At 42.8% G+C, this 20,097-nt stretch overlaps 3 protein-coding genes across 12 annotated transcripts in view; 1 reads left to right on the forward strand and 2 right to left on the reverse strand.

Annotated features, from left to right (window-relative positions):
- Nucleotides 1-6,388, forward strand: part of kcnt1b (potassium sodium-activated channel subfamily T member 1b) — a 117,771-nt gene extending 111,383 nt beyond the window's left edge. For 5 of the 8 annotated variants that reach the window (XM_029716376.1, XM_029716377.1, XM_029716380.1 and 2 more), the window contains 4 exons: nt 1,775-1,822; nt 2,726-2,737; nt 3,301-3,385; nt 3,577-6,388. In XM_029716376.1, coding sequence (XP_029572236.1) covers nt 1,775-1,822; nt 2,726-2,737; nt 3,301-3,385; nt 3,577-3,709 — 278 coding nt within the window. In that variant the 3' untranslated portion in view covers nt 3,710-6,388. The remainder of the gene's footprint in view (nt 1-1,774; nt 1,823-2,725; nt 2,738-3,300; nt 3,386-3,576) is intronic. The other 3 variants (XM_029716379.1, XM_029716381.1, XM_029716378.1) reach the window with 2 other exon arrangements.
- An 89-nt stretch (nt 6,389-6,477) lies between these two features.
- Nucleotides 6,478-9,951, reverse strand: LOC115164160 (uncharacterized). The gene is made up of 5 exons (XM_029716384.1): nt 9,826-9,951; nt 9,616-9,726; nt 8,643-9,427; nt 8,241-8,426; nt 6,478-7,996 (listed from the first exon to the last, which is right to left on the reverse strand). Exons 3-5 carry the CDS (start codon nt 8,986-8,988, stop codon nt 6,615-6,617), a joined length of 1,914 nt encoding a protein of 637 aa, XP_029572244.1. The 5' UTR covers nt 8,989-9,427; nt 9,616-9,726; nt 9,826-9,951; the 3' UTR covers nt 6,478-6,614.
- Nucleotides 9,952-10,466: 515 nt separating this feature from the next.
- Nucleotides 10,467-20,097, reverse strand: part of camsap1b (calmodulin regulated spectrin-associated protein 1b) — a 42,273-nt gene continuing 32,642 nt past the window's right edge. For all 3 annotated transcript variants that reach the window (XM_029716388.1, XM_029716386.1, XM_029716385.1), the window contains 6 exons: nt 18,356-18,492; nt 17,290-17,540; nt 16,858-16,960; nt 16,609-16,721; nt 16,307-16,425; nt 10,467-12,883 (listed from right to left, as the gene is read on the reverse strand). In XM_029716388.1, the coding sequence (XP_029572248.1) occupies nt 12,587-12,883; nt 16,307-16,425; nt 16,609-16,721; nt 16,858-16,960; nt 17,290-17,540; nt 18,356-18,492 (1,020 nt within the window). In that variant the 3' untranslated portion in view covers nt 10,467-12,586. The remainder of the gene's footprint in view (nt 12,884-16,306; nt 16,426-16,608; nt 16,722-16,857; nt 16,961-17,289; nt 17,541-18,355; nt 18,493-20,097) is intronic.

Consider the following 20,097-nt stretch of genomic DNA (forward strand, 5'->3'; position numbering starts at 1 on the left):
AGTGGTGTGAAATTAGAATTTCATTCTATATGTTTAAGTGTAGTGCTACTTTCCTGAAAACTATGCTCATTGCTCAGAGAAGAATGTTGTTAGGGAAATTATACAGTGCCTTCAAAAAGTATTCAGACTCTTTACTCAGTACTTTGTTGAAGCACCTTTGGCAGCAATTACAGCCTTGAGTCTTCTTGGTTATGCTGCTACACAAGCTTGGCACACCTCTATTTGGGGAGTTTCTCCCATTCTTCTCTGCAGATCCTCTCAAGCTCTGTCAGGTTGGATGGGGAGCGTTGCTGTAGAGCTATTTTGAGGTCTCTCCAGAGATGTTAGATTGGGTTCAAGTCTGGGCTCTGGCTGGGCCACTCAAGGACATTCAGACACTTGTCCCAAAGCCACTCCTGGGTTGTCAAAGCCACTCCTGGGTGCATAGGGTCGTTGTCCTGATGGAAGGTGAACCTTCGCCCCCAGTCTGAGGTCCTGAGCGCTCTGGAGCAGGTTTTTCATCAAGGATCTCTCTGTACTTTGCTCCATTCATCTTTGCCTCGATCCTGACTAATCTCCCAGTCCCTACCACTGGAAAACGCCCCCACAGCATGATGCTGCCACCTCCATGCTTCACCGTAGGGATGGTGCTAGGTTTCCTCCAGACATGAGTTCAATCTTGGTTTCATCAGACCATCAGAGAATCTTGTTTCTCATGTTCTAAGAGACTTTAAGTGCCTTTTGGCAAACTCCAAACAGGCTGTCATGTGCCTTTTACTGAGGAGTGGCATCCGTCTGGCCACTCTACGATAAAGGCCTGATTGGTGGAGTGTTGCACAGATGGTTGTCCTTCTGGAAGGTTCTCCCATCTCCTCAGAGGAACTCTAGAGCTCTGTCAGAGTGACCATTGGGTTCTTGGTCACCTCCCTGACTAAGGCCCTTCTACCCCGATTGCACAGTTTGGCCGGCCGGCCAGCTCTAGGAAGAGTCTTGGTGATTCCAAACTTCTACCATTTAAGAATGATGGTGGCCACTGTGTTCTTGGGGACCTTCAATGCCGCAGACATTTTTTGGTACCCTTTCCCAGATCTGTGCCTCGACACAATCCTGTCTCGGAGCTCTGCGGACAATTCTTTCGACCTCATGGCTTGGTTTTTGCTTTGACATGCAACTGTGGGACCTTATATAGACAGGTGTGTGCCTTTCCAAATCATGTCCAATTAATTGAATTTACCACGGGTGGACTCCAATGAAGTTGTAGAAACCTCTCAAGGATGATCAATGGAAACAGGATGCACCTGAGCTCAATTTCGAGTCTCATAGAAAAGGGTCAGAATACTTATGTAAATAAGGTATTTCTGTTTTTTTTTTTTTTTTTTTTTTTTTGCAACAATTTCTAAAGACCTGTTTTTGTTTTGTCATAATGTAGTGTGTGTAGATTGCTGTGGATTTATTTTTAATTTAATCAATTTTAGAATAAGGCTGTAACGTAACAAAATGTGGAAAAAGTCGAGGGGTCTGAATACTTTACGAAGGCACTGTATATGCTTCTAATATTCTACTTTGTAAGACATCTCAAGTGGTGGTATACCACCATCCCTTTTAAAAGGCGAGATCGGTGAAGATGGTACCATATTCATTACAATACATAGTGGATGGATCGATGTCATACTAGTAGTTTAGTACCTGTTTTGAATAGCTAGGCTACCGTATGTTAGTATAGGCAGTCAGAATGTTGTGTTATTGAATGAAAGTACGACAGTAGCCTGTGAGTTAACAGTGTTGACTGTCTTAGAGTTGCAGGGAATTTCAGAGCATCCGTTAAGAGAAGAGACCAGAACAGGTTAGATGGAGAATCATAATCATACAGCACTGCTGCATGACTCTGTGTGATAATGATGATGGCAGTGGTGGGTGGCAGACAAGCAGTCTTTCATTCTCTCTGTCCTCTGCGCTGTGTGGACTGAAGTGGGAGACTTAGGCCTAGTTCAAACAGTTGTTTCAAATGCATTGTACATCAGTTGTACAACCTGTGTGAACTAGGAATTATTGACTGATGATGGAAGGTGAGAGACGGCCAGACAGACTACCAAGTTACTGCAGGGCAGAAGAGTGTTGGATACACTACAGTGCAGCGGTATGGGACAGAGTGGAGCAGAAAGCATTATGACTGTGTTGTTCGGGAAGGTCAACAGTACATTACTATCAACAAACCCAAGCTACACTGAGAATCTTGTAGAATATAACAATGGTTGCTAACAGAAAAAACATTTAGCATTGTATTAGCCTAAATACAATATGATTTCAAAATATTCATCACATTTTAGTCCCTCTGAAAGACTATCCTAGATTGACTCTATATTAGGACCCCTTCTAATCCCACACACCCAATGTATTTTGCTTCACTCTTAAGATTGGTTGAGCCTCACTTTGTTTGGTTGAGTCTGCCCTGCTGGATGCAAGAGCATGTTCTAGTTGTGTTTGTGGGTGTGTCAACATTTTTATATGGGGGCTGAGTGTCGTTGGCATGGCAACCATGGTGACCTGTCGCCGTGAGTGACCAGGCCGACGTGTGGAATGCGCAGAAGGTGAATCGATGCGGACAGTGTCTGCATGTCTTTCTTAAACTGCGCATGGAGGGATGCGCTTGCCTTGTGGCAGCATGGGGCTACCCTGTACCAGCCATGCCCTGTCAGTAACAGATAGACCTTCTCTCTCTCCTACCCACCCCGCCTGGCATTATAAGGGGCAAACACAGGTGGGTTTGGAGAAGCAGATGCACTTTACCCCCCAAGCTTGAGCCTCATTCTGTCCCAGGTACACAGTTTCTCACTCATACACACGAAACAGGTAAAACACAATCACTTCTCACTCACAGACACTCACTCTGAATAGACGTTGCCCCCCCCTAGGCAAAGGTCTAAGATCAGGGGGAAACTGACCTTAGATCAGTGTCCAGGGGCAACTTGATCCTACTCCAAGACAAGCACAGGACATCAAAGTATCCCATGTCAAGGGATATTCAGTTACACACCATTGATTATACTGTATTTGAATAGATATTAAGAAAACGAACACAGGACTTATATCATACAGGACTTGTAGGCTTACTATATATATAAATAAGCCTTGTCCAGCCAGAACGGCCCTTAAAAAGGCTCTTGCTGTATATGATTTATTTACTGAAGATCAGGGAATCCTATACTTCCATTTTCTAAATGGACCATTAGTTGTCTAATGTTGTGTGTAATTGGTGACTCTGAGGTACTGGTACAGCCAGAGCTGCTGCTAAGAGCTGTTCCTGCATCTGTTCTGTTCCAGATGAGATGAACGATCACCAGAACACTCTGTCCTACGTTCTCATCAACCCCCCTCCAGACACCATGCTGGAGCTCAATGACATTGTGTAAGTACCAGCAGGAGAGGCGTCTCTTCTCTTTTCATCCCTTCTTCTTTACAGTATCGGTACTATACTGTACCAAGCTGTGTCGACTGGTCACTAGCCTGGGTATAGGACAGTACAGTTATCTAGTAGTGTGTTCTATAAGTATCTGGATGTGACCCAAGAGAGTTGGTTTTGTCCTCCTCTCTCGCTAGCTACATTATCCGGTCCGACCCGCTGGCGGGGCCCGACGTGCCCGAGGATGCGGCTCAGGGGCAGAGCGGCGGTGGCGGCAGCCGGACGAGGCAGGACTTTGGCACAGAGACCAGGGATGAGACCCACCTCTGAAATCCCCTCGCCCCCCCCTGGCACCCTCGCCTCACCACCCCCGGACCTCTCGCCCCCTTGTCTCACCACCTTTGCACGATACATTCTATTTGTGCCATACAAGGGGAAGATCCCCACTGCCCTTGCCCACCCTTACCTTCCAATCCCCCTCCACCCTGTGTCAGACTTACAGAGAGACATGTGTCCTGAGCTGCTATGGGAGGATGCATGAAGAGTGCCTCGTCATTACCTAACCTAACCTAACCCCTTAGAGAGCATCAGACACAAAGACTCAGACATGGCCCTCTTTGCAAAAGATAGACCATGAACAATGCACCAGTCGATGGAAACATACTGGTAACCAACCAAAGGAGAGGAGAGACAGATTATGTCGGAGGTCATGTGATGCTCTGAATATTTAGAGGTTTGTTTGATTTAGCTCATCGGCATACTAGGTGGGTGGAGCTTGCTTGCACTTTAGCACCAATAGAAAGGTGTCAAAAGGGCAAACTCTGCCCAAATGGCGCGCCTGCGAGCTACACCAAGCACACTTGGCATGTGTGTGTGTGTAGACTGTGAATATCAGTTGCAAAATCAAGTCATGTACAGAAATTGTTATTCCTTAACAAGAATTCCTGGCAGTATTCATACACATCAATCATGAAAGTACATGAGAACTTATTATTTTCCCTATGAGCACAACCCACTGGGCCCAGACATCAATTCAACATCTATTCCACGTTGGTTCAACGTAATTTCACTGGAATTATGTGAAAACAGCATGTGGCCAGTGGGAAGACTTTTATAAGCAATTTTTTTAAACACTATCTTTTACTGCTCATTCTGTATCTTTTTTTTTTTCTCGCGAATATCATGCTATTTGTTATTAAAAAGTACAGAATACTTAATGGATTGATGAACCTTAATAAATTACGCCATGCACCTACGTCATTCTATTTGTGCCATACAGTTTCTGGTTCTTCTTTATGTATCAGTCAATGTTCTACGAAAGCCAATGCTCAATCATTCCACATTTCTGACAGGACTTTGTTCTACTGTAATTAATAATCTTTCACAGCTGTTTACAGTGGCAACCCTACGTTATGAACACTTGTTATAAGTACTTATTTTGCACAATAAGAGACAGGCATAGTTAAAGTGATAGTTCACTCCAAAATGAACATGTTTTCAGATATCAAAAGTAATCTGATGTTAAGATGAGTTGGAGTGAACTATTACTTCAAGTCTGTTAATATGGCCAGTACCTGGGCTTGGAGTGCAGTGTTGCAAGCTGCCTTCCAATATGGCATTTCACTTGTACAGTAAATGTAGTATTGTGTGTGCTTTATATATTTTAATAATTATTTATCTGTTGTAATTTCTGGTAGTGTTTGCTTGGACTAATATGTGTGGTTATATCATTGTAAACATTTTTTATCCGCATTGTTTGGTTCAGTGTTCTTTTGGTCATTATTAGTAAAATGAAAACAAATGGGACTTGAAATATTTTTGCACTAAGCTCTGTGGTTGTTAATAGAGCATTATAGCATGACCCTTTAACCCGAAACTTTAACTGTACAATAAAATACTTTAGTATTCGCACAGTCTCCATACAGTCAGAAGTGTTATATATATATATAGTATATCAACTTTAAGGGCTGTATTCAATCCGATCCGCTTTAGACGACATCTGCGTAGCGGTTGTTTTTCGGTGTCAGAGGTGGAACTGTTAGAGCTGTCAAATCCACAAGCAGCTTCTGGCATTATACCTAAAGAGGACATTGCCATTGGCTGTTCCCAATTTAGCGGAGACGGCATTCACGGTAAACACTGCATATGGCGGCTCAATCGGAAATTACCTTTACATTTCTATCGCGGAATCTGTAAAGATTGAATAGAGCCCTAGGCCTTTGTTAAGTACATTTGCAAAGTTTTAAATGATCATTGTCATTGTAAACAACAGAATATATTTTGATATGTGCCATTTCTGCTCGTTTGTTATAAAATGTAATAGGGAAGTAGTTCTGAACATGCATTGCCTGATTGCATGAATGAGATTAAGTTGATGGAAAGGTTAGATAGGAAAAAAGTGGGTCAAGTCAGGCTTTTACATTATTTTGCAGTTTGAAGATCTCTGGAGTAGTCCTTGATGTGTTTTGGGATGTAATGCAATGTGTCCCCACTCCCATTGAAGTACTGTATGTATGTGTAGATAAAATATGTTCCATACTAGCCAGGCCCCCAGAAGGGCAGTTTACAGATCATCACCTCTTGTGTCCTCCCCCCTCATCATTGTTGTATGTAAACAGAACCCCAAGGGAATTCTCTTTATTGGAGAAGTTCAGTAAAAAAATTAGTTTTTGAAGTTCATACTGTATTATAGAAAGGGGCATGCAAACACAAAAAAGCATGTTTTGAGAGAAAGCTTGCCAAACCAGATATGTTTTCCTACATTTAGGTGAACTGTGTGAAGTATCACATCTCCCGCTTGTTATTTGTCAGCATATCATTTGATATCTTTATATGGGACCATGCATGTCCTCCAGACAAAATCTTCTGTTTACCTTTATCATATTTTTAGTTAATTGTCAAAAAGGTTTGATCCATTTTGTACTTTTTCTTATTCCGAAGTATGTGTACTTCTCTACCATGATGTAAACTATGAACAATAAATGCTGCATGCAGCCGGAAACATTGAAATGGAAAAATACTCCTGTAGTTTGTTCAAACACTTCTAATGGTGGGGTTGATCACCCTTTGTCACCACAGGAAAGGGGAGAAACACATTAGTTAATAATACATTTTATTATGTATAGCACTTTTCAAAACACTACATACACCAATAGACAGGACAAGTAAAAACATAAAACAACACCAGATCATATAAAAAAGACTATATTGAACGATAAAAGCCACAGTCTGTAGTTTAATGTCCCTGGTGCTTGCTTCTCTTGCTTGCTGCTTTGTTGAGGTGAGTCTGTTTCCACCTCTCTCTGGTCCATCGGCCCTGGTTCTGAACCACCTCGTGCAGCAAGTCAATATAGGCGTATTCATTATCCAGTAGCAGGTTGTCGTCACTGGGGGAGACACCACTAGGGGGAGCTCCACTATGCGCTGTACTCTCTCTGCTCCTGCCTGCTCTCTGTGCTCTCTTTGGCAGCCCATTTCTGTTCGATTTGCCTTCACTCTGTACAGCCCTGTTTATAATTTGTGTGGGTTTGTTATCCAATTCTTCAGGATTTTCTTGACCAGGATTGGTCTCAGTCTGGGTCAGGACATTACTAGACAGGGAAGTGTCGACCAGGTCTGGCAGGGTCTCGCTTGTCTCAATGAGAGGTTCTGGTTCAGTATCATCCAGTGAGACTGGATCATACTCTGGAGACGTACTGCAGTTCTCCTCACCCATGTCCCCTTCTGGGGGTGAAGACTCCAGAACACTGACAGAAACATCAGCTGAACGTTTATCTGTCTCATCTTTAAACTCTTGCTCATGGTCAGGTGATTGGTTCTTGGTTTCACCAGGGTCAGGTGACTGGATCTGTTTGACCTCTTGGTCAGGTGATTGGTTCTCTGTTCCACCTTCGACCTCTTGGCCAGGGTCATTCTCAGGGAAGACACAGAGCCCCTCTCTCTGTATGGCGATGTGGGTCTGCCACTGAGCTGAGGTGGGGGGCCAAGTGGAAATCCTTGTCATGACTTTCTGTGGACTTGGACCTTTGTGGCGTTCAAGGTTTGGTTCGGCCGGGTCAGCACCGATGGTCAGGTACGGTATGGTCTCTGAATCCTGGGATACACAGATTATGTTTTGGCCGCCATCTTGTAGATTCACAGTTCCATCATCATCTCTCTCATTTTCCTGACTCACTTCACCCTTAATATCATCTTTTCCTGTCAGGTTTCTATCTACCCCCTGGGACTCATTATCTTCTGGCTCTTTGCTCTTCTCTTCCTCTGAGTTCCTCATCTCTTTTAACGGGCGCTCTCTCACACTTTCCGTCCTGTATAGTTCTCTCTCAGTGTCCACCACCGCCCTGTGTGCTTCTCTCTCTGCTCTACAGAACTGGGACGTGGAGAGGACAGCATCAGCAGACTTGGCTCTGACTCCAGATCTGTAAATCCTTGCAGCAAGCTCTGGATCCCAGTCAGACATTGAAGCCACCTGTCTGTGGAGGGTGGAACTGTCTGGCTGCTCTGCGGCTTCCTCCTCCTCTTTTGTCTCCAGACTGGGCTTCACCTGTTTGGTCTCACGTTTTCGCTTCCAGACTACAGCCAGGGCACAGACCACACATATCAGGATACACAGCACCACTGGAAGACAAGACAAGTTAGAGTTAGTGAAGACTATGTCCACACTTGATTCTGTTGTGTTATATGCAGAATGGACCACGATACATATTTTGCCTGATAGCATAAGTGTAAATTGTTCGTTTTGAGATTGACTAAAACCAGTCTTAACATACTGTACTGTACCATAGATATGTATAGGCAATACTATTGTGTTCTATTTGATTTCTTTGTAGTGTACACTGTACAGCATTGTTCCAGAACCTACCTATCACTGCTATGAGTGTGGAGACAGTGATGGACATGGCTGGGGGCTGTATGTGGGTATTCTCTTGGGGCTGTGGGTTAGGTATCAAACACTTGGACACGTTCCACACAGGCTGGCCTCTCAGGGCTGAAGGGCTGGCACACGTCACTTCCATCTCCCTCTCCAGCAGAGAGGCATTCTGCAGACCTGGACACACAATAGTGACATCTCGAACACAATGTGTGGGTGGCTCAAGCCCAATTCATTCGTTTCACTTCAATTTTCATAGCATTTGTAGATTTAAAAAAAATTGAATTAAAGAAGCTTTTTGCAATAAAAATACACTAAATATGATCACTTTACAGCATTGCAGTACTTATACCACACCATAACCCCTACCCACAAATGACTAGAAAACGCTACCTCTGAGGAAGATGACAAAGTCCTCCACTCCACAGGAGCAGTCCCAGGGGTTGCCATCCAGCCTGATCTGTGTGGCGGGGGAGAGTGGGAGCAGGTCCTGGGGGTTAACCCTGGTCAGCCTGTTATCAGACAGATCCAAGTAGGCCAGACTGGTCAGGGTGCTAAAACAGCCAGGACTGATGGTCTTGATCCTATTCCTGGCCAAGTTTAGACTAGTTAGGCCAGTGAGTCCACTGAAACTACCTGTATTGATAAGACAGTACACCATTGTTAGCTTCAGGAACTTCTTTACTAAGATAAAACAGGATATCATACATGGTGCATTATGGGTAATGTAGTACATCATGCTACATTACCAGGACTGATGGTTACGATCCTATTACCAGACAGGTCCAAACTGGCCAGATGTGTCTGGGTGCTAAAACTACCAGGAGCAATGCTCTTGATCATATTCCTGGTCAGGTTTAGGCTAATTAGACCAGTTAACCCACTAAGCATGGAGTCCTCTACAACCTCAATATGGTTCTGAATAAGGGTGAGGTTTTGGAGGATGGCTGGTTGGCTGAACCAGGCTGGGTTGAGCTGGGAGATGTTGTTGAGGTCCAGGCTGAGGGTTTTGAGGCTGCGGAAGAACCAGAGAGCTCTGGATGCGATGTCGGTGATACCAGCGTTGTTGATGGTGAGGCGGGTGATTGAGGCCAGGTTGTCACTACTGAACACAGTACGGTTGATTGCTCCAACATTACTTACAAAGAGCACCAGAGAGGCCAGGCCAGCAGGGTAACCTGAGGTAATAAAAAGAAAAGTGTGTCGTGGCGTTAAGTCTTGTTCATAGGTATTTTATAGAATGTTGATCATAAAGTAGAGAATAGATTGACCCAAATATACAATATAAATGCCATAGATGAGAGCCAAAAGATCCATATTAATGTTTAGTTTTGTGATCAAATATCTTTGTTTCTAAAGGACTTACTTTGTGGGATCTCTTGACAGATGTAAATCTTACCCTCCAGAGTACAAATGTTAGAGCGCACCGAGACCAGAACCCCACACAGCATCAACACAGAAAGGCCAGCAGCAGACACTGTGGGATATGCAACAGTAAGGGAACCTCAGCACATAGCATACCTTCAATACAAATACATGGCTGCGACAACCATCCAAACAAGGAATAAGAACTCACCGTTCATGATGAATTCAATGTGGCCTCAAATGCACAGGCATCTGGTTTGCTTCTGTAATAGTTTTCTTCAGACACAGAACAGAGTTAGAACTAGTCTCTCAGATGGGACCTGCAAGTCACAGATTATCTTGTGACAGAATACCTGACACTGAGCCACCTGCAGAGAATAAACTGTCCGTTGCCATGGCAGGCCTGTAGGTGTTTACCATGGTTATGAGTCCTGCTGCCATCGAAGCATGCCGGGCACCGCTGTTCCAGTTGGGTGGTGGAGGAGACAGTTAACACCAGGGAGGCTTGGGGGATAGCAGCACATCTCACTAACACCCTTGTAGGTTACTTGTGATCTGGGTTTAACTTCACTTTTTAGTATTTTTGGCCCAGCACCGGTGAAGAACTTTAGATCTACATGATATTCAATTTAAGTGAAAGATGCCATCAATAATCCATCCCTAGGTAACTGGTGTGGGAGTGAAAACAGGGCATGCAAAAATATACTGCAAATATGTATTGTAGGCGGCTGAATAGTCGTGAACATGCACATGAATGCCAAACTATAAATTGAACTGTTGATGTAGGCTGAAACATGTATTTTAAGTCAAATGTATTCAACAAGCAATGTGAACAAAAAAGATGAAAATGTGTTTTATTAACTTCAAAATTTTATTCAGTTTCAGTGCGTCCGTTTAAAATAAATAGATGGTATGATCTGAAAGAAATAGTAAAATGAACAGGGATGGAAATTGCATACAGTAACAACAAATGGTCATCAATGCCTATACAATCTTTAGTAAACATAAAAACACTAACATTGAAAATATATATTAAAAAAATAAACCAAATGCAGCAAATTATAATCAAGTATTCTACGTATTTTTGGAGACAGCCGTAGTAGTGAAGAAACGAGGACTTCTTAAATCGACTGCTCAGTGTTAAATCTTAGTGTTTTGTTTAAAGTTCAGGAAGGGTAGTGTTTGTCTGTTGGGAGTGTACAGGAGTTCAGTTTTTTAAAAACTCGACCATGTTCTGTTTGTTTGCAATACGTTTCAAATGTCCGTTTAAAGTTGAATTCCACTTTTTGTACTCAGTAAGTAAAGTGCACGTGCAACACTTATTAGTTGTTCTTGAGGCCAACATATGGTATCTAATAATAAGCACTTGGACAGAGAAAAATGGAAAATGGTGGCAGTGTTTGTTGACACCTTTCAGGAATGTTCTTTAATGTTGGTTGGTAGGTAAATAAATAGACCACAGTCCCACAGAGTAACCCATTATGAATATATGAAATAATGTCATTCAAACCGGTTACAGCAGGGCGCACACACTCTTCAGAACAAGAGCATGCAGCTCTCTGGGGAAAGGGCTGTAGAAGGGGAGGGGAGAAAGCTGGGTGTGTAGCAGGGTTGGGGTCAATTCAGTTCATTTAGGAACTAAGACAACATTTTAATTCCAATGGACTTGAAATGATAGTTTACTTCCTGAATTGAAATGGAATGGACCCCACACCTGGTGGGTAGCCGATCACTCATGGAATAGAAGGGAGGGGGGGGGGGGGGTTACATTGCATGATAAAAGCCTTTGAAACGTGATCATGAGTGGAGTGCACCTTTATACAGGAACATAGTAGTGCCCAGTGAAGAGAAACACGACTAGCTCTAACTAGCTAACGTATGTCAGACAGATTCATGTATGTTATGATGAAAAACACATAACATCAGCTCAATTGCCGTATAACCAACCACACTGCTCAATATAAAAAAAAAATAGTAACACAAAAACAAAAAAATAAGCATCGTGACATTTTTCTACAGTACCAAAGCCTATTATTCACCGTCTTCACACCCTCGTTTTTGAGGGTTAAAAGGCGAGTAGACGAGTAGTTTAAAAACGACCATCATAATCCTACACACCAGATAGACAGTGCTACAACAGGCTGATATGCATTTAAAAGCGGTTGAAGTTTGAATAAATAGACAGTTGACAGTACCACTATGACACATGAAGAAGGCCAGCAGATGGTCTGGGAGGAGCCCAGGTAACAAACAGGAGATCAAAGCAGCACATTGGACAGAAAGATAACTGGAGAGGCAAGGTTGGCGATGCTTGTCTGGTAGATAAGTTCTAGTTTGTTTGACTGCAGATTGTTTTGTTGCAGCGGAACGGTCCTTTAAATCCTGAAGGGACACAAGGTCCTTTCAGGTCAGATTTTGCAGTAGAGAAATTTTGAACAACCCACCCCCTCCAACAAGAGCAAGAGGGGTGTTCGTAGGGTCATAACCAGTCCAATAAGAGCGGGGGGGGTAGTGTTGTGTGGACTACTGTATGTACGCTGCAGCTGAGCTCAACCATTCAGTGCCAGACCAATAAATACTTCAAGTAAAAAGAAATCCACCACATGAAAAAAACGCCACATGCTTCTCTTAAGAGTCTTTAGAAAAACAGAACCGAATGAATTGATCGATGGACACCCTGAACAGAATACATTGAGATCCAGACAAAGAGGACCCTCCATATTGGTTCATGCAGATGACAATCCCACTCGCAGGCCACCAGCACAGATGCATACATCCATCCATGCCCCCACATTAGTGTGAACTGAAGGGGCCACGTGTCTGTCCATACATGTGGCCTCTCCTTCAGATTGATAGAGGGAGTTTATTGGCTGTGGACATCAATGCAGTTTATCCAGGAGAGCAGGGTGGAATGGAACCTAGGACAACCATAGAGTGGAATGGAACCCCAGAGTTCCAAGGGCCTCCACAGATTATTTCCCACTCTTCTTTGGCACAGTGGTTCTCTTGGCCTGCCACAGGTGGTTGTGGATGGTGATGGCGTCTATGCTGACCGACACAGTCTTGGCGGGGATGACGGTGAACTGCTTGCGGTCCGAGCTGTACTTATAGAGCTTGTCAATCATCTTCTTGCTGATGCTCTTGGGGCCCGTGCCAGTCAGCTTGAGGATCTCCTCCGTGTCTGGGAAGAAGGAGTAGACTCCCCGGAACTGGCAGCCCCCGTCCCTGAACAGGATCATCAGGTGGTGGGCCTCAACTTTCTCCAGCTCCTGGGATGAGATGGGGGGGGATTGTTAGTTTGTATGGCTGACAAATATCTTGAGAAGCAGTCTCACATTTTAAGCAATTTGATACCCCCAGGTACAGTGATGTACCTGGGAAGGGTCGGGAGTTTTCCCTTCCTGACCACCTGATTGACCCGCAAAAACCCTAGACTTAAGTTGTAGTCAGGAAAACTCAGAGCACTTTAAAACAGGACATCAGTATGTGTTTAGGACAAGAACATGCTGTACTACAGCTGGATAATATTGAGCTGAGCAGCTCATTCTGGCCCACTAAATGTGACCTACATGTTACTGTTCTCATTACCACAGCATGGGGTTTGGCTGGACTAAATTACTGATAAATAGGACAGAAGAACTAAAAACTCTTGAGTTTCGTGGTTCACATCCCTACCTTGCAATTTGACTATGTTGTGACAAAGAGCCCACAAGGGGGGGGCGGAGTGGGTGACGGAGAACAAAGATCCTTAAGTACCACATTCCAGGTCAAAAGTTACAGTTCTGTATTAGACAGCGCCCCTTTAAAGGCTATTATAAGAAAAATAAACTGCTCTCCCTTTACGACTGAATGGCCTATTTTTTTGTGTGTTGGGGGGGGGGGGACTACTGTATGTACTTCATCCAAGAGATAGTTTTTCTTATATAAACACATTTTAACATTCTGTGAACACTTATGAGGAAATCTCAGGTTTATCTCATGTGAAAATTATGAGATACGAGTTCCCACGTCACTCTATCCGACCATTTGAGCCAACCTTCCGCGACTATCCCTATAAATTAAAAAACGTACTAAACAGAAATTAGATCAGCTCTTCATGAGGTGCGGCCACGCCTTAGAGGTAATGATCCATCTCCTTGAGAACCTAATGCAACTTTGACTTGCACAATCCAACTCTGACAGAGGTGGCCATCTCCTGAGAGGAACTTGGCTGAACACACTCTGCTCCTGCTGAGTTTCTCGCTCTCCCAATGAGGACACAAACATTCTACTGCATCCTAGTGCCTTAAACGTCATCTCTTTGGACCGAATGTAATTGAGGACTGAGAAAGAAAGAGCTCCGATGAGGGAAGAAGCTTCTTCGGCTGCAAACTCCAATGCCAGGACTACTGACCTTTTTCATCTCGGTTATAACAGAAATCCAACTGAACCAGATGACACTCAGCTAAAACACATGTATACATAGTATTTCATTTCCCATTGGGTGACGGTGTGTGTGTAAACATGACAGTAATTGATTATTGTAAGACTGTTAGTCTGAATTAATAACCAATACTGTCCTAGCGCTGCCCACAACAGGTGTTAACCTGTAACCGGGCCAGTATACCCCTGATTGGGGAGCCTATAGTTTCACGGCTGTGAAACTTTACTGATGTAGCCTCTTTCACTTCTCCTGTTTTCACAAATAAATTTTTTTTCTCCAATTGTCCAAAGTCCTGTTCAAGTGTTATCATATCTGCCTGTGAGTACATAAGCCTGAAACTAATCTGTAGTTTTCTACTTCAATGATTGTACTGCATTCTATTTGTATCTTGTGTATATTAACTTCTCTAGGAAAGGGGGGCAGTGTTGAGTAGCTTGGATGAAAAACATGCCCAAAGTAAAATGCCTGCTACTCAGGCACAAAAGCTAGAATATGCATATAATTAGTAGATTTGGATAGAAAACACACTGAAGTTTCTAAAACTTTTGAATGATGTCTGTGAGTATAACAGAACTCATATGGCAGGCAAAAACCTGAGAAAAAATCCAACCAAGAAGTGGGAAATCTGAGGTTTGTAGTTTTTCAAGTGATTGTCTATCCAATATACAGTGTCTGTGGGGTCATATTGCACTTTCTAAGGCTTCCACTAGATGTCAACAGTCTTTGGAACCTTGTTTCAGGCTTCTACTCTGAATGGGAAGAGAATAAGAGCTGATTCAGTCATGTGTCTGGAAAATTGGCATGAGCTCAAACATGCGTGCAGCCGTGAGAGCGAGCAGCCTTTCCTTTCAATTCTAAAGACAATGGCATTGTCCGGTTGAAATATTATTGCAGATTTATGATAAAAACATCCTAAAGATTGATTCTATACATCGTTTGACATGTTTCTACGAACTGTAATGGAACTATTTTGACTTTTCGTCTGGACTAAACTCGCGCGCTTAGTGAATTTGGAGTGCTGGATTAAACGCGCGAACAAAATGGAGGTATTTGGACATAAAGATGAACTTTATCGAACAAAACTAACATTTATGTGGAACTGGGAATCCCTGGGAGTGCATTCCGACGAAGATCATCAAAGGTAAGGGAATATTTATAATGTTATTTCTGACTTCTGTTGACTCCAAAATGGCGGTTATCTGTATGGCTTGTTTTGATGTCTGAGCGCTGTACTCAGATTATTGCAAAGTTTGCTTTCGCTGTAAAGCTTTTTTGAAATCTGACACAGCGGTTGCATTAAGGAGAAGAGCATCTATAATCCTATGCATAACACTTGTATCTTTTATCAACGTTTATGATGAGTATTTCTGTAAATTGATGTGCTCATTCATCGGGGGTTTTGGAGGCAAAACATTTCTGAACATTACACGCCAATGTAAAATGGGTTTTTGGATATAAATATGAACTTTATCGAGCAAAACATACATGTATTGTGTAACATGAAGTCTTATGAGTGCCATCTGAAGAAGATCAAAGGTTAGTGATTCATTTTAGCTGTATTTCTGGTTTTTGTGACGCCTCTCCTTGCTTGGAAAATGGCTGTGTGGTTTTTCTTGTCTAGGTGCTGTCCTAACATAATCTAATGGTATGCTTTCGCTGTAAAGCCTTTTTGAAAATCGGACACTGTGGTTGGATTAACGAGAAGATAATCTTTAAAATGGTGTATAATACGTTTATGTGTGAGAAATTTGAATTATGACATTTGTTGTTTTGAATTTGGCGCTCTGCTATTTCACTGGCTGTTGTCCTAGAGAGGTTTAAGACAACTGTACCTACCTTAGTTTCAATCCATTTGAGTCTAGCAATACAACTTTGAAGTATATCTGTTGCATTGAAGTCCCTAAGGAGCAATTTGATTCTTTAAGTCAGAGCTTGATGACCGTTCAGAATGAAAATATAGTAAATTGAGTGTTGATTATGACAACTGTTGATATAGGATTAAATGGTATAACGGTTAATAACTACTGATAGTGTTAATTCAAGGGGTCTTTATATATCAAAACCCTTAAATGGTGCCCCTCAGATTAATTTGGATAGGATAACCAAATCAATTAAATTAGATCAATTATTCCAGTAATGAAATCAGTAAATTATCTTGAATATCCATAGCCAAAAGTCACAACAGTGAGATGATGGCTGACCTGTGTGCGCGTGACCATTTGCTCTGGAGTGCACGTTAATAGCATTTCACAGTTAGGTAAAGCTTTACCTCTAGGAGGGTGTTCTTTTGGGGCTCATTGACCTTGCCAGCCAGGCAGCAGTGAGAAATAGCGTTGAAGATGATGGGCTTATTGGACTTGGAACTGGGCTCCTTGAACAGCTTGGGACCTGAGGACAGAGTGGAACGACAAGTCTTAGCATTAAATGCTAACATTAATAGAGACGAGGAGAACGTGAGCAGAGCAATGGTTTTATGGGAACATTGTAGGGGTGTTATGGGAATATTATTGGAACATTATGGGAAAGACTGTTTCCCAGTATGACAAGAGACTGATTTTCATGTGTACTGACCAGTGTATTCTGCCATGGAGTTGATTGAAGATGCAGTGGAGCCGTTGTCCCAGTCTCTCTCAGTGTTCCGACTGGCGTTCCGACTCAGGCCTGGGAAAAACTCAGACTCACCACTGGCAACGGATAGCAGAGCAGAGATGATTAAAAAAAAAGAGGTTTAAAAATGGCAGAGATAGATAACACTGACATCAATTACACCCAAACCAAAATTCTTAAACAAGCACCCACCTACATATTTGGGGCACTTACCGTTGGGATCCTGCTCCTCCAGAGTTAACGCTGTCCGCCTCAGTGGTGGCAGCGGAGGCCAGGGACAGGCTGGAGCCTGACTGGGCACTGCTCAGGTTGTCAGCTACCGAGAACCAAAATATAGATTCCATCTTAGTATAGCTAACTCTTCCTATCACACTCCTATTCTCAAACACAGAAATGCATGACTGCAAAATCTGCAATATTTTCTCAAAGGGAATTGGGAGACATGAAACTGACCTGGACCAAGGATGTCAACCAATCCTGGTTCCAGAGAACCACAGTGTTAACATGTTTTTTTTCCCCCAGCGCAGCTGAATGAGATGTATTAGTGCAGGACTGGAACAAAAGCCTGCACACACTGTAGCCCTCTGGGACAGGAGTTATTACCCCCTGGCCTAGTCTGATGAACAAAAGTGTGGTGGTTTTTACGTGTAGAAGAAGAGCACTTGGAAGAGAAGGTGTCGCTGGAGGACTCCTCTCTGCTGAACGCAGACTTGGGTCTGTGAGTCTGGTGACTGGGTTTCTTAGGCTTGGTCTTGGGGGTCTTGGGCTTGGCTGGGGTGCCAAGGCCCTGCTCCTCTATCAGCTCCTGCTGCTTCCTCCTCAGGTACTGCTCCTTGATCAGCTCCCTACGGGCCTTCTCCTCCTCCTTCCTCATCCGGTCCTCCTCCGCCTTCCGCCTAGGGGGAGAGACAGACCACAGGCTCAACAACTGCAGCATTTGAACAGACTTAACACGGAAGAGGACGGAGGAGGGACAATATTGCCATTTTCTGTGTTTTTCGATGAATGAACATTTCAAATCAAATGTTATTTTTCACATGCGCTGAATTCAACAGGTGTAGACCTTACCGTGAAATGGTTACTTAAAAGCCCTTAACTATTTCTTGAACTGCTTTGTTGGTTAAGAAAATATTTACAATATAAACTAAAGTAAAAAATAAAATAAAAAGTAACAATAAAGAGGCTATATACATGGGGTACCGGTACCGAGTCAATGTGCGGGGGTACAGGTTAGTCGAGGTAATTTGTACATGTAGGTAGGGGGTCAACGCAAATAGTCCAGGTGGCCATTTGATTAATTGTTCAGCAGTCTTATGGCTTGGGGGTAGAAGCTGTTAAGGAGCTTTTTGGACCTAGACTTGGTGCTCCGGTACCGCTTGCCTTGCGGTAGCAGAAAGAACAGTCTATGACTTGGGTGACTGGAGTCTGACAATTTTTGGGGCCTTCCTCTGACACTGCCTAGTATATATAGGTCCTGGATAGCAGAAAGCTTGGCCCCAGTGATGTACTGGGCCGTACGCACTACATTTGAGGTGTAAAGAGCAAATACACAGGTGTGCAAAAATTGTGACTATACCGGTAACACACGATTTTGTGGGAGGGTTTTGGTGGTTATTAAGCTAGTGCTTAGACAGTCTTATCCTACCTGAGCATTATGTCTTATCTAGCAGACATAGTTTTGATTTGGTTGTAAAGACGTTATGTTTGTTACCTGGACTCTTCCCGCTTCTGTTCGGTCTCTGCCTCCAGCTGTAGTTTGCGTAACCGGGCATCCTCAGCCTTCTTCTGCTGCCTTACGAGAAACGCTGCCCTCTTCTTAGCCAGCTCATCCTCCGCCTTCTGTTCATCCTGTAGCACAATACAACACACTTACTAGTAGCATCTTACTCAATTACATTCAATAAAACTTGATTTATGCCACAAACAATTGCCTGTGTCTCTTCCCTCGTCTCTTGCTTTATTTATTCAGTAAAATGTAGAATTTTATATTATTCCTTCCCGGAAAATATTGTACTATAAAAATGATATAATACCTTTCCCTGTCCTAGACATTCGCCCCCCCAAAAGATGAGAATATGCCCTATATATTGTCTACTTTATGACACACACACAGTTAGCCGGTAATTGCCGGCTTTTGGCCGATAAAAAAAAAAGTATAAAATTGTAGCCGGCCAAAATGTCTGGGAGAAAAACAATCCCCCAATTAGGCTACCTATCATACACCGTGATTTCGTGCTACAGCACCATTCCCGCACTCCTTGCCTTACTTGCACCTGCTGCTGAGAGAAAAAACAAGTGAGGAGCCTTGGCCCACAATAATTTAGCAACAAAATAAATTGGGAAATCTGCTCAAATTGTATTTTCAAATACAATCTATTTTTAGGCTTAGTTATGGTCAATTTGCAGCTTACAAATTTTATAATTGCCCCCGACCATCCGCTGGGCCAAAAAAAAAAAAAAAAAAAAAAAAAAAAACGGTCCGTGGCTGAATCCAGTTGCCTACCCCTGGCCTAGGCTACTGTTATTGCGAAGATGGAGGCCTTTTTCATTGAAGTAAAATTAAAGCTGGAGGGGGGAAAAAAAAATGTGTGCATTGACTGCTTGTCAGAATACATGTTTCCCTCCCTATGGCTCTCAACTTGAAAGCGCCTAGAGAATAATATTTATCTCGCATAGAACACAACAACCCGACTAGGTAAATATGTCAACTATTCTACTATAGGGTTGTCTGATTTTGTTTTAACATTACAGGGCAAAAATAGTTCCACTGGAAAGTTGCATCCTGGGTGAATGTATAATCATTGGTTTGATCATTATTATTGTATATCACTTATTATAAACTGGACTGCTGATTGGCTGAAAACTGTGGTATATCAAACCATATACCATGGGTATGACAAAACATTTATTTTTACTGCTCCAATTACGTTGGTAACCAGTTTATAATAGCATTAAGGCACTTCGGGGGTTTGTGATATATGGCCAATATAGCATGTTTTGTTTCATTCTGTTGAGACATTTTCATTGGCTAAATTAAGCTATGCTTTAGCTACTGCAGGCCTATGATATGAAGGCAGTGCGCACCGGCAATCCAACGGAGTCCGACAGTTGAACTTGAGGTTAGGAATGTTTTAGGCCTACCAGATTTACTCCTATAATCTAACAATATAAATGCTCATCTTTATAACAAATATTCAGATAAAAAAAATGAACTAATTAGCCTCCTTCTGTACGTCTTTATCTCTATTGCAGACACAGTAGCCTATCTGACAAGGATAAAGAAATTAACGTTGGTGTCGTAGCATGCCGCAAGCATATCTCTATCTCTCTGGAACTAGGCCTAAGCTTTTCTTCCTTTATATATTTTAAATATTAATATCATACAGTGGACCGCTAAGCCAATAGGCCGCATGCAATGCCCTGATCCATTTAGTGCTCAAATCTTAGAGGTGG

The sequence above is a fragment of the Salmo trutta genome, chromosome 27 (genome assembly GCF_901001165.1).
Source record: "Salmo trutta chromosome 27, fSalTru1.1, whole genome shotgun sequence".
Classification (NCBI taxonomy): domain Eukaryota; kingdom Metazoa; phylum Chordata; class Actinopteri; order Salmoniformes; family Salmonidae; genus Salmo; species Salmo trutta.

Excerpts from the sequence above, each read along its gene's own strand:
- LOC115164160 (XM_029716384.1), bottom strand. The coding sequence starts at position 8,988 with ATGATGTACTACATTACCCATAATGCACCATGTATGATATCCTGTTTT. Across the intron at positions 8,427-8,642 it reads CTTTGTCATCTTCCTCAGAG|GTCTGCAGAATGCCTCTCTG; the intron begins GTAGCGTTTTCT and ends TTGTGTGTCCAG. Across the intron at positions 7,997-8,240 it reads CACACTCATAGCAGTGATAG|TGGTGCTGTGTATCCTGATA; the intron begins GTAGGTTCTGGA and ends CTTGTCTTCCAG.